Source organism: Pteropus alecto, unplaced genomic scaffold, assembly GCF_000325575.1.
Source record: "Pteropus alecto unplaced genomic scaffold, ASM32557v1 scaffold76, whole genome shotgun sequence".
NCBI classification, from domain to species: Eukaryota; Metazoa; Chordata; class Mammalia; order Chiroptera; family Pteropodidae; genus Pteropus; species Pteropus alecto.
In genome coordinates, this window is record NW_006443138.1 from 11,208,040 (window position 1) to 11,225,360 (window position 17,321).

Below are 17,321 nucleotides of genomic sequence, written 5' to 3' on the forward strand. Positions count from 1 at the left end.
ACCAAAGCCTCCCAAGTTTGGGGCCTGAGCAATCAGTCAAAAAGATGAAACTGATATTAACATAGATAAGGTTAGGATTGGGGTGTGATATATCAGAAGCTCAGTTTGGACTAAGTATGTAATGCTAAAGTCACATGCACTGTAATTCTCCACAAACCAATAGTAGACCAGAAATGTTTTTTCTATCGCTCAGTAGAATCTCCATTAGGACCCTTTTCCTCATTTTATAATTTAATTTTCTGATTTCTAAAAAAAACGATGACTACTTACATCATTTTTTTTTTTTTTGGTAGAAAGCTCAATTGACTAGAATATTCAGTAGCTGTAAATATGTGCTCACTTAAATACCACTGTAAATAACTTCAAATCATGAAAACAATTATTTATTTGAAACATAGATATATACTGAAAATGTCATTTAATATCACAGGAAAAAACATTGGGTTATTATTGAATATCAGTATAACTAATATAATGGGTTTAAAACATTAAGCCAAATGAAGTTGACTTATATTCCAATGTAAGTAAAATAAGCAATCAAATGCATTTTGTCCTAGTTTTTAGCGTACCAGCTAAAGTAGTCTTTATCTGAAGTTTCCTAGTCACCAAAAAGGTAGGTCTGTTCCAAACTTAAGCATCAAAAAGAGAAGATTTTTGTGAAAAGAAACTATTTGGGTACATTTTCCACGTACCTATTTTTATCTTTCTAGGCAATCAGTCTCTTCAGATAATCTTTAAATTATAACTTTAGCAAAATTATAATTTAGGATCACACTATATCATCGCTGTATCTCCAATCTCTGAGGAAACAAGCAATAGAATGCTGCAGTTTATTTAAAATCATAAAAAAGCTATACATGGAAGCTGAGTCTATGAAATAAATATATAGTGTTTTGCACAGGCCTGATCCATTGTCAGCATCTGATACACGTGATTTTACATAAACACTGTGCAGCCTTATGTTTCAATCTAGATTACAATCCAGGCGCCCTTCCCAGTGCTTCTAGATTGAGTCCGCAGAAAAAGCCTTCTGGATAGTTAGAACTCTGCAGCAGAGGACAACTCAAGGCCACTTCTACCACCTGACCTGCCTCCCACAGGCCGTGACCGCTGCTGCAGCCTAGCCTCCTGTACATCCTCGCGCTGGGCTCGTGTCTGCACAGGCCAGCAGAGAGCGTGGTCCTCAGGGGCCAGAGAAGAATGGCTGGCTGAGCCGTTACTGATCCGCGCACCCAGGACATTCTCTGCGTCCCGTCATGGTTTTCAGGAAGAAATTAAGTTGTTTATGGACCTTAGGTCTCTGTTTGGTAGCCAGTAAATCGTCTCCCAGAAACCCTACAATCACAGACCAGAGTTTCATAGACCAGTGCGTCAACGTCCACAACGAATTGCGTGGCCAAGTCAACCCCGCCGCGGCCGACATGAAACACATGGTGAGAAAGAACCTGGCTGGGATCTTATTTCTCGGGTTCATCCTAAGGTATCTGGGCGATAGATTTCACGGACGCGTTTGCATGAATTCGGTCAAGACTTTCAGCATACAGTTAAAAATCACACCTTGGCTGGCTGTCTCCCCCAGGGTGGTGTTGGAATGGATGAGAAAGGAAAACTTGAAGCTGTTCCTTGCCTAGTCTTATACATATACACATTCTATATAAACACAGCTATATGCTATATCTTCCAAAAGAAACAATGAAAGGATGAATATAAATTAACTTGCATTTACATAGCTACCTGCAGGAGAGAGAGGAGAAAGGAATAGGATGGAGGAGACATGAATAGAAATGAAGCTTCTTTGAATTTATTTTGTTTTATAGTTGGACTTTGTAAACATGTGAACTTTTTTACCCTATACTTTATCCGGCGCTCTTCATTTCTTTCTGTGGATCCATATTTCCACTTAGTATTATTTTCCTTTTGCCTAAATGACCTTAACATTTGTTATACTGTTAGTCTGTTGGTAATTAATTCTATCAACTTTTTATGTCTGAAAATCTTTATCTCCCCTTAATTTGTGATACATATTATCACTAGGCACAGAATTCTAGGTAGAACTTTAAAGATGTTGCCCCACTTCCTTCTATATTCATATAAATTGTTTGTGAAGAGAAGTCTATGGGTTATTTTCTTTTTCCCATGTATATCATATGTACTTTTCCTCTGCTGCTTTTAAGAATTTCTTTCCCCTTGGTTTTGAGCAATTCGATTATGATGTGTTTTGGTGTAGCATTGTTCATGTTTCCTGGGGTTTATTGAACTTCTTAGATCTGCAGGTTTTAATCACATTAGAAAAATGTCAGCCATCATATATTCAAATATTAGAGTTCAATTGTAAGCATATTATGCCATTTGAAGCTGTCCCACAGCTCACTGATGCTCTTTTCATTAACAAAAAATTTTTTTCTCAGTCTTGTTTTGTCTACTAATTTTAACTGTGTTAGTTCTGGTCTAATTTCCATTGACTAATTTGTCTCATTTTGGGTTGTATTTTCTTTCGTTGTTGAATGCAGATAATTTTTTATCAGATAGCTGATTCTGTGTATTTTACTTTGTTGGGTGATGGTTATTTCTGCATTTCTATAAATATTCTTGACTTTCCCTGGCAAGCATTTGTTACTTGGCATTTTGATCCACTTGAGTTTTGTTTTTATGACTTGTAAGTCAGGACGAAAGTCATGTTTACAGTAGAGATAATTATCTCCCTCTAATAAGGAAAGTGCCTTTTGAGTACTCTACACAATTACAAGATTGAGGTTTTCCAATCTGACTTGCGGAAAGAGGCAATATTCTCAGTACTCTGTGATCATTAGGTAATCTGCCTCATCCTTTTGTGTGATTCATCCCCTGGCTTAAGGTATGTTCCTCATATATATGTGCTGACAAATATCAAAGCGACCCTATGAACATCTTAGGAATGCTGTCTCTCTGCAGGTCTCTGGTACTTCTTTATGGCCTGAACATTCCCTGAGGGCAGTAAGCTAAGGCAATCATAGATCTCATCTCATTGGTTTCCCTCCTCTCAGGGATCACTAGTCCTTGTAGCTTGATGTCATGTTTCTTGGTAACAGCTTTTTCACATATGTATTTTATTTTTATTTTTTTAAGTAGGAAGTAAATGTGGTCCTGTTACTCCACCTTGGCTAAAAACACAAGTGCTAACTATTGGTTAAGTCTTCAACAGGAGTTTTCTCTATTTTCTACTACTGAATCATCCAGGAAAAAATAGGAATCTCATATCTTATATCAAATTCTATAAATGTCAGAAAATGATAGACACTGATGTGTTAACAAATAAACTTTGAAATTATGCAGGCTTTCTTTTTGTTTTTATTTTTTATTTTTTGTTGACATACAACATTATATTAGTTTAAAGTGTACAACATAATGATTTGATGATATATGTATATGTGTGTGTGTGTGTGTGTGTGTGTGTGTGTGTGTGTGTGTGTGTGTATACATATAGGAATACTCAAATGAAACAAAAATCACATAGTTACTAATATTTTCTCGTGATGAGAACTAAGATTTAATCTCTTAGCAACTTTCAAATATACAATACAGTATGCTTAACTATACTCATAATGCTGTACTTTACAGCAATAAAACTTGTTTATCTTATAACCAGAAGTTTGTATATTTTAATTACCTTCACACCTTTCACCCTCCTCCCATCATCGTCATCTGGCAATCATCAATCTGTTCTTAAGATTCCACATATAAGCAAGATCATAAAGTATTTGTCTCTCATTGTCTGACTTATTTCATTCACCATAATTCCTTAAACGACATAGGTTTAGCATCTCACTTACATCACCTCTCCACATCACCTCTTCAAGCAGTACCTTGGGCTGTTTACATCTCGATTCCATCATGCCAACATATATTCTTCAAAGTCAATAGCAAGAAAGCTAGAGGGCTGCACAGAGTTTTTATGTTCCATCCTAGAGACGATATCTGTCATTCCCACCTGTATCCCTCTGGCCAGAATTAATCTGATGAACCTAAAATGCTTGCATTAAATATCTCTACCACAGACTGCTTTTATGGTCATCAAATATTCTTTCATTCCTTTTCTCCCATGCATAGAATCAATTCAAGGCCTCCTTTAAAAGATAAAACCCAATATCCTGTCCAGTTACTGAATCAGAGTCTAGTATCACTGAGTGGTACACAACAATCTCTTTAGCAGGGTTGGTTGTGGATATTCTTGGCCACATTACTGTGTTTGTCCTCCACAGAAACAATAGTCAATGCTAGCACAAAGACAAGCGACCATAACAAACAGAAAGTAGAAGAATGGGAGCAATTCTGAAATCTTTAGAGTAGATATTATGAAGATATACTAACATGGGAGTCAAAAAAGTTCTTTGATTAGAGGTGGTGGGAATCCCCTTGTCCATTTTTTTTGTAGTCCCTTTTTTCTCCCTCTAAATGTTCTTCTCTATCCATCATTTTCTTTGGTCCAGTTTAAATTGGGCAATGGAAAGTAGGCCATTTTTGAAGATGGCATGGCCTTCTCAGACTGCTTTCTTCTCACAGAAATTTAAAGTCCGAGGGTCAGTTTAAGTAGCCGGTGTTCAAAGGCTTTTTCACAAGAGTTTCAAAAACTCTAGAAGTCTTTCAGCTATTTGACTCCAATCAGTTCCAAGTTATCAATGCCCACACTTAAAGAACTATTTAAAATTTGTTGAAGTCTTTATTTATTTGTTTTCTCACCCTGTTCCTTTTCTTTTATATCTTAATGCCAGTTACCTTGAAACATGAGTTTTGGGAAAATGGGTACACCTTTAACCTGTTCCCAAAATGGTAACTTCGAGAAGTGAGGAAACAGCTCTTGAGTATTGCTGGCAAACGATATTATATTATGCAAGAATACTGCGTTCTTGACAAAAGGAAAGATTTGACAAGTTGATCTTTTCTCTTACCTAAGCACTTCCACAGTTCAAGTCTCTCCCAGACTCTGATCCAGTGTCTGTCTCCGATGTAATCAGCGACAATGTTCACAAACTTATTTACCATTTATAGGTGACTTTTGTTATAAAATCATGTGGCGAAAGATGCAGATGTTCAGTGTTGGGTTCATACTGAACCCGTTCTAAGCTTAGAATAAGGGGAATCTTTTGTTTTATAATAAATTGTGTGTGTGTGTGTGTGTGTGTGTGTGTGTGTGTGTGTGTGTGTGTTCGTAATATGTAATGGCCTCTAAAGCCTGTGCCCAGAGCAGGGAATTCTTCCTACCTACATCTTGGGGAGTTGTGAGTTTAGATTTTTCTCATGGCTGCGCCCAACTTCCAGCAATAAGTTTTATAAAAGGTTAGGCTAGGCTGTGGTATAAAATAAACTTTGAAATCTCATGTATATATTTTCATTAAATCAACTTCAGTGTAATTTTTAATCTTCACATTGACAGAGGACAAAAAATGTGATCTTTAACAGTTTGGGGACTCCTCCTCCCATTATTATACAAAAACAAAACACACACACACACAAAACAATAACCTGGAGTCTTTGTTTCAAAATACAGGGGAAGCAACTTTAAGAACCAAGTCAATAAGTCATTGTTACCTTTCTAAACTAGTCATTGGGATGCCAATAATATTGTCCTTCCAGATTTGGATATGGTACTGCCCCCATAACAGTCCTATGGCACAGAAATCTTAAGAAAGGCTGGGAAAACCATGTGAGATCTCCTACATTCTCAGTATACTGTCCTATTATTCTCTTCAAAATCTTCTTATATGCTCAAGGTTCTGATTTTGGTAGTACACTTTATGTTGAGGTTCTAAAGCTTACAACCATGCCAAATTCTAGAGGCAAGGAATTATAGGGATTCTATCTACCTTGTTGGTAATGCCTTATTTGAAGTTATGGAAATAGAAATGGAAAATGCAATGACCATACCCTTAAAGAATCATATTCCCAAGAAAATGGAATAAATCCATTTGCCCTATCTCTCCTGTTAAGTATAGCAAAAACCTTATATGTTTATATATATATAAACAAATATAAGAAGACTCTTAAAGTGAGAGAGAAAAAGAAGACAGATCAACTAGGGACTGTACGACTCAAGAAATGACACGGATGAGTTCTTTGGATTTTATGTTTGACTTCTATGCATCCTGGACTTGGTGCTAAAGAAGTCTGAAACTCAAAAATGTCAATGAATGTAGAAAATAAAAGCCTCTAGAAAGGCCTATGCTCTCTTCCCAGAGAACCTGGAAAGGGGCAGCCTCATAAGGCAGAAATCTTTTTTAACAATAACCATTCTAGCCTGGATGAACAACACAGGAAAAAACAACAACCCTCCTAATCTTTTCAGCAAAGGCCAGATGAAGAGCCTAGATGACCAGCCTCACCTTATTTCAATCATATTCAATTATATACTGAATGCCTCTACTCTAGCAGTACATCTCTTAGGTACTGGAAAGACAAGATGAACTATCAGAGGGAGTGTTAATAGCATGTTTCTGAAGCAGAACTAAAAAGAAATGACTGTGGATAGAATAAGTACAAAATAAAAATTATATTTTATTAAAATAATAAATAACTTTAACCCAAAAAACTATGCACAATTCACTTTAAATTATTTTTATCTTTCAGACTTGGGATGAAGGTTTAGCAATGATTGCTGAAGCATGGGCAAAAAAGTGCAAATTTCAACACAACACCTGTATAGGAAAATCATTTGAATGCCATCCAACTTTTCAATATATTGGAGAAAATATCTGGTTAGGAGGATTAAGCATGTTTTCACCAAAATCTGCTATTCTTGCTTGGTATAATGAAACTAGAATGTTTGATTATAGTACTCTTTCATGTACTGGAATTTGTGGCCATTATACACAGGTAAGTATTTGACATTTTATTGGTTTATTTCTTATTTATGCACGTTTCAATCACAAGACAAGGTTTTTACCATTGTCTTTGGAGTTTCTTGAGTTTCCTGAAAATTCACCATCATTTAAAAGATACTTTTATTGGGTTTAGAATTCCATGGAGTTTTGTTTCTGTTTTTTTCTGAACTTTAAAAATTACTCCACTGTCATCTTACATTATTTCTATTTAGAAGTCTACTGTAAACTTTATTATTTATTCCTGTGTACGTAATATGTCTTTTTTCTCTGACTGACTTTAAAAGGTTTTCTTTATTACAGGTCTGGAGCACTTTCATAATGTACTGAAGTTTTCTTCATATTTTTGTACTGCAGTTTACCGAGCTTCTTGGAAGTGTAGATCTATAATTTAAATCAAATTTGGAAAAATGTTGGCCATTGTTTCTTGAAATATTTCTCTCACTGTCTCTCACTTGTCTCTTCCCAGAGTCTAGTTACTCATGTTGAAGGCCACTCGAATTCTTCCATAGTAGATTGATGCTCTCTTCTCAATTGTATTTCGCTCTTTGATTATTTCATATAGTATTGTTGCTGCATATTTAAGTTCACTAATCTTTTCTTCTGTAATATTTAACCTACTATTAATGATATTTAGTTTATTTTTCATCTTAGATGTTAAATTTACATCTCTAAAAGTTTGATTTTTGTCTTTTTTATATCAGTAAGTATATCTAGAATATATAATCTTTCATCTATCTTTTTAACAATATGGGATAGTGTTATAATATTTTACTGTTTTCCCTGACAATTCTAGTGTCTATGTTTGTTCTAGTTTAGTTTCGATTGTGTTTTTTCCTTTAATATGGGTCAATTTTCTTATCATTGTGCATACATTTATTATATAATTCCAATTTTATAAATTTTGCCTTGATGGATGCTAGATTTATTTATATACCTATAATATTCTTAAACTCTCCTCTAAGATACAAGAAAGTTACTTAGATTTTGACTCTTTTGGTTCTGGTTTTTAAAATATGTTAAGTGGAAAGAAGGCAATATTTATTTTAGCCTGGGCTAAGTATCTCTCGGCAGCAAAGAAAAATTCTTCTGCATAGTCTACTCAATGTCCCAGAAATTATAAACCGTGCCAGTCTGGCTAATGAGAAAGGCCATTCCTGGTTAGTGTATAAGCCCCGGTGCTCTTTCCTATAAACTTCGCAGGTGGTTCTTTCCCAGGTCCAGGGTAATTTCCTCACATGCATGCTCTGATTGGTGCTCTGCTGAATTGACGAGGACCCCCTCCAGATCTCCACAGTAGTGTCACTGTTAGATTTTCACCTCTGCGCTGCTACACTCTCTAAACTCCTGCCTCCTTGTTCTCTCCAGACTCTCAGCTCTCTCTCAACTACGTGAATCCATCAAGCTTCTCCTGGTTTTCCTACCATCCCTACCCACTGGCCATGGCCTGGAAACAAAGCAATAAGTTGGGACAATTGTAAGGCTCACATCTCTCCCCATCTCCAAATCTCAGGGGGCATTATCCTTTGTTGTCTTATGGCCAGTATCTTGTAAAATATTATTCCTTATAATTTTTCCAATCCTTTTGATTGTTTCAGGTGGGAATTTTTGGTGACAAATGGAAGTCACTTTTTAGCCAAGTTAATCCTAGACATGGCACTGAGCTCCTAGGAAGGCCCATTTAAGGAAGAGAAAGAGCTAAATTTCTTCTCCAGAGTTAAACATCTGTATAAGTTAACTAACGTATGATGTCTTAAAGCAAGTCATTTTTATCAGAGGTGCAACAAGGAAATTAGCAGCTTCCATGCTCCCCTTCTGTTCATCACTCTTTGCCCAACAACAGGATGCTGTAAGTCTGGAAACCCTTCTCAGAATAGATGTTGTTTGCAAGGAATATGGTTTGGCTACTAACAGGAAAATTGAGGGAATGGGATCAAATGCCAGATGTCCTGATAACAAGCAGAATGCAATATTCCTAATATGGTATCAAAGCTGAGTCACAGCCTTTATGTAATCCTTTGTCTCTTCTTTTGCTGTAAGTAAAAAAGAATCTGTTTTCAAATACCTCTTCTCTCTTAGCCTTGCTACATCAGAAACAGTTGCTCACCCCTCATTGGCTAATTTACACATATGCTTAAATAATTAGGAATAGGTAGACTTCTAACAGTAGACTTCTAAATGGAAAAATTTTTCTTATTGGTTCAACAACTGTATCTTGCTTAATGTCCTAACAAACTGAGCTAAAATTTTCTTACAATTACCATCTGCAGATATTCATATTGAAGTTACAACCAATGTTCATATCGTTATATCTAGTTCTTTTAATGAAACCAATACATTTTAAACTTATACAGTTAATATTTATTTTTACCATTCCCAAAGCCAAAAAGAATCACAATTTCGATATATTAAGCAAATAGAATTTCATGGAGTAGTCATTCATGGACCAAATCTTTAAACACAATCTCTTAAAAATACATATACATGGAACCATATAGTTTATTTACTTTATAAAACATTCAGAATTATTCAGAAAGAATGGGATGTTTTAAGGATCTAACTTAATCTCATTTATTAAGTGGGAAACTAGTTCAGAGTTGATGTCACTCTCCAAACCCCACATATGGTTATAAGCAAAACTCATCTCTTTGCAGTTCACTGCACTTTTATTGCACTTTGCTGCCCCTTGGGCAAAGAGCCATTAAAATATATTGTACAAAACTTGATTCTGGCTACACCCGGGCCATGGGAAATAGTGACTAACATATCAGTTTATTAGATATGTCAATGCATTTTGTTAATTAAAATGTAAAATACATGGGTTCAGAAAATTCGTTTGTGCTGTCAAAATCTATATCAATTTTCCTTGAATTATTTTGTTTCCCAAATGGAGTAAATAATTATTTTTCCCTTTGTTCATTTGGAAAATGGGGGAAAAATCCATTCTATCATTATCAAAAAGTAATACTAATGATTTCACCACTTTATCTCTCTCTCCATGGCTAGTTTTCCATAGGAATTTTATTCTTTTGAATAACTGCTATCCTTTGCAACTAAACAAAAATAAAGATTCACCATCCTTATGGCATGCATTTTTTTTTTGCAATAAACTCAATATGTTTTTAGGCTCTATTTCTGTCTCATGATTTGACAGAGGTAAGAATATGGTTAAGACCACAAAATTTAAAATGTGATCATTAAGTAGAAATTTTAAGAGAAAGAAATAAAAGTTAATTATTGTTTTCATTTATTGTGTGCTTTTAATATTGTTTATATGATATACCCATTGACAAAATAAAAATATATTTCATAAACATCCAGAAGAAATTACTATTTTGGCCATATATTTTCTTTTTTGTGGTTTTTTTTTTTGAGAATTTAGTTAGTACCCTTCAAGAAAGCAGCTTTTAAAAACTGTTTTCATGTGAATATTAGAAAGTAAAAAAAAATAGCCAATAAATATTTCTGTACATTCATTTTTTTTATAGCATGACAAAGATTATATATATTCCCATAATGCACTGTTTGTATAGAGTTGTTTTGCATATTTTATTTAAAAATTCCTTTCCTTCCAGGTAGTTTGGGCCAATTCATATAAAATTGGTTGTGCACTTGAAATGTGTCCTAATCTTGGGAGCGCTGACACTGCAATATTTGTATGTAACTATGGACCTGCGTAAGTTATTTTGCTATTAAAAATATTTTATACTGAAATATAAATGTTAAGAATTGTTCCCCAAAATAGGATCTTATATTAAAAAGATATATTTTTTTGACAATCAAAGTCTCCCTCTCTAATGCTAATCAAAAGAAATAGATGAAAATAGAAAGGAGTGAAAGAATATAAACTTATGTAAAGAACCTGTCATGAAATATTTGTACTTCAGAGTAAAAATTATGGAGATTGTTAAATAAAAAAAGAGATAATATAAAATACATTGTCACATTAATAGCTAAACACTAGGACACAAAATAAGTTGGCATATGCTTATCTAATATTATATAACATAACTGGAATGAGTAAATGATTGAGAATGATGGTGAAAAGCACATTTTTATAAAACAAGAATACCATTATTTTTAATTGCCTTGATAATAATCACACATCTAAATACCAATACAACATAAGTTAATGGGAGGCTCCAAAAATGAAATTTGAACTTTGATCACAATGGATCTGTACAAGAAAAAAGATAAAATCCATTAATAATCCAACTTTTTAAAAAATAAAAAAAATTGAATAAAATTCACAAAAAATTTTTAAAAAAGAACAAAGAATAAATATACAGGGTTAGTAAAAAAAAAAAAAAAAAGAAGCTGAGCTATGCCAAAATTGTTATGGAGAAGTACAGACATGTATATCTCTGTCTGTATTTTCTTCCACTCCTTCTCAGAAGCAGAAACCAGAATGACAAATGCATAACTTGTCATTACATCAAAGGAAGAGAAACAAAAGACAGATGAAAGAAGTAGAATAAATAAGAAGATTATAGCCTCATCCCTACATTTGTCAATAAGCATATCAGCTATAAATGGTACAAACACCCATATGAAAAAGCAGTGATTGTGAGACTGAATAAGAAATTGAGAACCAGTTATAAGCTGCTTACAGAACATACTTTAAATATAAAGACACAAACAAATTAAAAGAAAAGGAATAGAAAAAGGTTTACAATGCTACCATTAGCCAAAATAAAGCTGCAATGTCTATATTAATATCAGATAATGTGGACTTCAGAGAAAAACAAATATTACCAGGGATAATGCTAATGGGATTCATTAATGAAGAGCCTATTTGGATGAAATGGAAAATTCCTGAAAGATACAAATAACAAAGAAGAAATAAAATAAAAAGATAACTACAGAGCAATATCTCTTATGAACAGATGTACAAAAATTTTAATCAAAATTTAGCCATTGTATCTAACAATATAGTAAAGGCTTAGTACACTCTGTCCAAAAGAAGTTTATTCCAGGAATGTAAGGCTGATTTAGCATTCTAAAATCAATCCATGTAATAGTTCATATTAATTAACCTAAAAATAAAGATCATATGATCATCTCAATAAATTGAGAAAAAGACAAACACTCATTTCTTAAAAAAGTTCTCCACCAACTGGATAAAGAAACAAACTTCTTAAACCTAATAAAAGGCATCTATGAAAAACCTATATGTAACATTATATCTAATGGTAAAAGTTTTTTCTGTAAAGTACCGAACAGTACAGATAGTGAATATATTAGGTTTTCCATAACACATACATTGTTACATATTCATCTTTGTGTTTTTGTATTGTTTTAAATTACTCCATATAAATATTTTTTAAAAACAATCCTTAGCTCACAGACTGAATAAAAAAAGACCAGAAGTCAATTTGGCCTGTAGGCCATACTTTGTTGACTGTTGGTCTACAAGTCTATAGAGAAAACACAATGGAATCTATGAAAACCCTTAAAGAACTAAGAAGTAGGTGTAGCTATTTTTCAAGATACAAAATCAAAATACAAAATTCAATTACATGTCCATATACTAGCAATGAACAATCATAAATTGAATTAAAATGACAATACCATTTAGAACAGCATCGAAAAAACTATGAATTATCTTGGATAAATCGAGCAGAAGACATGAAATACCTGTCCACTGAAAAGTACATAACATTAGTGAAAGGAATTAACACAGACACAAATAATTAGAGAGATACACCTTATTAATTCAGTAAAAGACCCAATATTGTTAAGATGTAATTTTTAATAAACTAACCTATGGATTCAATACAATCCTAATAAAAATACTGACAAGCTTTTATTGTAAAAATTGACATACTAATCTTAAACTCTTATGGAAATGCAAAGGACCTAGACGAGTGAAAACAAATAAGAAAAAGACCAAATTTGAAGGGCTGACACTATTGTTTTCAAGAATTATTACAGTGTCTATGGCCATGCTTTCCTGAACAAGCCCCATCCCATCTGATCTCGGAAGCTAAGCAGGGTCGGGCCTGGTTAGTACTTGATGGGAGACCACCTAGGAAGACAAGGTGCTGTAGGTGTAAAAAAATAATAATATTGACATAAAATTAGACACTTAGATCAGGGGAACATAATAAGGGTCAAGAAATAAACCCACACATGGTAGACCACATATGTTCAACTAATTTTTCATAAATGCACAAAGGCAATGCAGTAGCAAAAGATTTTTCAACAAATGGTGCTGGAACAATTTGTCGTCATTTATAACAACAAAAGAAAAATTGGATCTATACACATAAGACATAAAAATTAACACAAAATGATTCTAAGAGCTACATGTAAAACCTAAACTATAAAACTTTTAGAAGAAAACATGGATGAAACCACTGTGACCTTAAGATAGCCAAAATTTTTAGCTACCACACCAAAAGCATAATCCATAAAAGAACAAATTGGTAAATTTGGATTTTATTAAAAATTAAAAATTACTGCTATTCAAAGACACTGGTATAAGAATGAAAAGACAAGCTACAGACTAGAAGAAAGCCTTTGCAAAATGTCAGGTAAAGAATTTATATCGAGAGTAGAGGAAGAACTCTCATAATTCAATATTAGAAAAAGCACAAACACAGAGCTGGGGGAAAAAAGAGGTTTGTAAAAATATATCAGCTTATATTATTGAAAAGCAGGCACAATAGCTGCCAAATAGTTGATTAAATGGTACCATTTTTTGGTACATCATCAAAGAACTAAGTAAAGACTATGGTACTATAATTTTACATTAAACCATAAAGCATATGGTTTTAAAATGCAAAAGCATTTGCAATTTAAATTTGGCTTATTCCACTTACAAAATCAAGTGATAATCCCAGTGTTTTACAACAAAAAAGTTTGTGACTGACACATACATAATTACACTGGGTTCACATCTAATCTGTCTTCTATAAAAAAATCAAGAATATAACTGCCACATGTATTAGCGATATCCTATAAAGAAGTTTTAATACTTTCTTTTTACGAAAGAAATGAGCATAAAATTGGGACAAAAGTTACTTTTCCTTTCAACACTCATGACTTGCAGAAATGGATGCACAAAATTAAGAGAAATTAATAGCAATTTGGCTAATCAATGTTTCTCTTTTTTTATAGGGGAAATTTTCCAAATATGCCCCCTTACACTCAAGGAGAATCCTGCTCTTTGTGTGAAGAAAAAGAAACTTGCGTAAATAAGCTCTGCCGTAAGCAAAAAGGAAAAAAATAATTGTGATATTTTATTTGGACAGCAACATTTCCATAAATTCATTATATTTTAAAATTTGGTTCCACAAGTTTAGAGGGAATTTATGAACAAGATTTGATTTCTTCTATATAATCATATAAATCATTTGTCATAAATTATCATATTTAAACTCAGATGATCTCTCCCTTATTCACTGATTTTTCTCTCTCAAGGCTAAAAGACAGAAAGGAGTGAAGTATAATTGTGTTGCTACACAATATGTATGTGCTGCTATCCAAATAACTATTACTTAAAATGTTTCTTATTTGTATTTGCTTCCATTTGCCTCCTTTTATTAGTTATTATTAAAATAGTGGCTCATTCAGAAGTAACATATTAATCAATGTCCAAATTAATTGTGATTTAAAACTAATGTTTCTCTTCCATCGTCAGATTTTAAGTTCTTAGAACAAAGATACTTTTTTAGAATAAAAAAGTATAAATTCTTGATAGATGACAGAGTGAAATGAAATTTCAAAACTAAAAATTTTAGAAAGATGTGATGCCACAAAACAAGACAGACACACAAAAAATGCATATTAAATGACTCCATTTCTAGAAAGTTCATGTTCAGGCAAAACTAATTTACATTTGGAGTCAGGATAATAGTTATCTTTGGAGAGGAAGAGAAGTTAATAATTAGAACAAGATACCAGAAGGTTTATCTAGGTGTGTTCACTCTGCAATAATTCATCAAACTTTCTATTTATGAGGTATGTATGTTTCTATATTCATGTTATACTTCAATTAAAGAATGAATTAGAAGTATAGTCCCTCTAAGTTCAGATTTCATTCACGGTGACTTAAAATATAAACTTACTGCATTATCTTCCCTTTGGAAACTAAATTTTTCTAGTCAAGGAGATATAAAGATAACACTTTTTTTCTTCACTTCCTTTTCCTGTCCAGTATCCAAGCTACTGTCATTTCTCTCTTGAACTAGAACAGTTTACCACTTCTCTTCCTACTCTACCCTAAACTGGTTTACACAAAGAAAATCAGATCAAATCACTTCTTTTCTTAAAATTACTCAATGGCTTCTTACTGCAATTAAAAAAAAAAAAAATCTAACTCTATACAATGTCGCCGACAAACCCAAGCATGATCTGGCACTCGCCTCTGTCTCTTACCATATTTTTTTATTATCCTCCCTTTGACACACTTCTTTCTAAAAATTCCAGCATCAGAATCACCTGTGGGTCTGTTTATACTCTCACGATGGTTTTTGTTTTCTCTGAGTTTTGGTAATATGCTGTTTCTTTGTATGGTACATTGTCATTAAAGATGGCAATAATTCTTCTCCTCCTTTACATACATGCCACTCCTCCCATCAAGAAGTAGAACTTATTTCTCCTCTCCTTGAATAAGGACTTAATATGTGCCAGATCCAGGCCTACTCTTTAAGAGACCTGGCAGCTTTAGCTTTTACTCTCTTGGCACCTCTCCAGCATATCAAGACATCCACGCTCTCCTGCTGGGGAGATCACATCGAGAAGCCCTAGAAGAGGAGAGGTCAGCTTCCTGTTTCAACCCCAAACGAGCTCCAGTGAAATGTAGCCGTGTCACTGAACCCTGATGACACTACACATAGCAGGGGAATTGCCTATTAGAGCTGGCCAACCCAAATAATTCTGAGAAATAAATTGTTACTGTTTTAAGCTATTAAGGTTTGGAAATTTGTTTCACAGCAGTAGATTGTGGAAACATTTGGTATGACTAATAAGTTTATATTAAACACCTAACAACATGTGTAAAACCACAACGTAGAGAATTCTATCTTTTCCTTCGCTGAACAGATGGACCAGGGATTGTTCATCTTAATCCAAACATGACTTAGTAAAGGCTGGGTTAGAATTTATATAAAGCTTAGTCCACCTCTGTTTTCCCTTGTTCCAAAGGTGTAGACTTCTAGAGCTTTCCACTGAGAGGCTGGTATATTCACTGTTTCCTTTCCCTGGTGGATCCTGAACTCTAAATCTATTGCTTTAGCATGCTGAAATTACTTTAAAAAAAAAAATCTGCTTTGATTTCCAGAGGCCTTCAGCCTAGGTTTTTAGCCTCCTGCCCCTCCCAGCCTCAAAATTAAACAAATAGTTTGAGTACAAAATATGCGTCTCTTGGGTTCATTTCTTCCACCTCTACCTCTTACCTGAATCTTGAGCTTCTCAATTCTCCAATTTTATCTCTCTAGCCTTGCAGGGCCAATACAAGCTCTACTGGATTCTCTGTTGCCCCAAATCAACCAAGGACAAGCCTAGAGTTTCAGCCATAGACCTGGGCCCAGAATCAAAAAAATGAACCCAATGAAGGAGCAACTTTCATAATAACATCAGCCCACCCCTACAGATCTCCTGCTCTGAAATCTTCACCCTCCAGTCTTTGTTGCTTTAGCGTGTCTCTGATGCTCAAAACATTATTTTGTTGTATTTTATTTGGATTCTCTAGCTGTGCTTGGTGACAGCTTATGTCTGTTATAAACTACTCCATTCCAGACACTTAAGCAGGTATTGACATTGGGTCTCCAAGACAGCCTTGAGCAAGCTACAAAGGCTACAATAAACTTTAATACCTTGTAGGAGGTGTTCTCCCAGCTTGCTCCTTTTCCAAATTATTCAGAAATTATTGGGCTATTCATGGCCCTTTGCTCTTGCAAATTTATATTAGGATAACCCTATTACCTCCACAGAAAGCCTGGAAATTTTGGTTGGAAGCACATTGAATTTATAGGTAAATTTAAGAAGAATTAACATCTTTATAGCATTAACTATATTTAGGTCTTTTTAAACAACTTTCATTTAAGTTTTGAAATTTTCTCAGTAAAGTTCTTGCACCATCAAGTTAGATTCCTTAGGAACATGTATTTGTTGCTCTAAGTTATATTTCCTAACTGATTTTTGCTGATTTATAGAAATATAAATTATTTTCATATTCATCTATTATCCAGAAATCTTACATAATTCTCTTATTATTGCTAATAGTTTGTTGATTCTCTAGGATTTTCTATAACAATTATGTTATCTGTAAAAATTGCAAGTTTTGTTCTTCTAATTTTTCTATCAGTTATTTATTTCACTAATAATGGTCAGCAAATCCTCCAGTGCAACATTGAACATAAGCTGTAATTGTAGACACCATTCTCTTGTTCCTGATTTTAAGGACAATGTTTCACCATCACCCACATTTGCTTTAGATTATTTTTAATTAGTCCTTATTGCCTA

At 33.7% G+C, this 17,321-nt stretch overlaps 1 protein-coding gene and 1 pseudogene across 1 annotated transcript in view; both read left to right on the forward strand.

Annotated features, from left to right (window-relative positions):
• The first annotated feature begins 1,256 nt into the window (after positions 1-1,256).
• The window catches only part of GLIPR1L1 (GLIPR1 like 1), an 18,089-nt gene continuing 2,024 nt past the window's right edge, over positions 1,257-17,321 (forward strand). The window contains exons 1-4 of the mRNA XM_015598414.1: positions 1,257-1,433; positions 6,601-6,846; positions 10,427-10,527; positions 13,974-14,062. Of these exons, the coding sequence (XP_015453900.1) occupies positions 1,257-1,433; positions 6,601-6,846; positions 10,427-10,527; positions 13,974-14,062 (613 nt within the window). The remainder of the gene's footprint in view (positions 1,434-6,600; positions 6,847-10,426; positions 10,528-13,973; positions 14,063-17,321) is intronic.
• LOC112472441 lies at positions 12,787-12,904 on the forward strand (annotated as a pseudogene).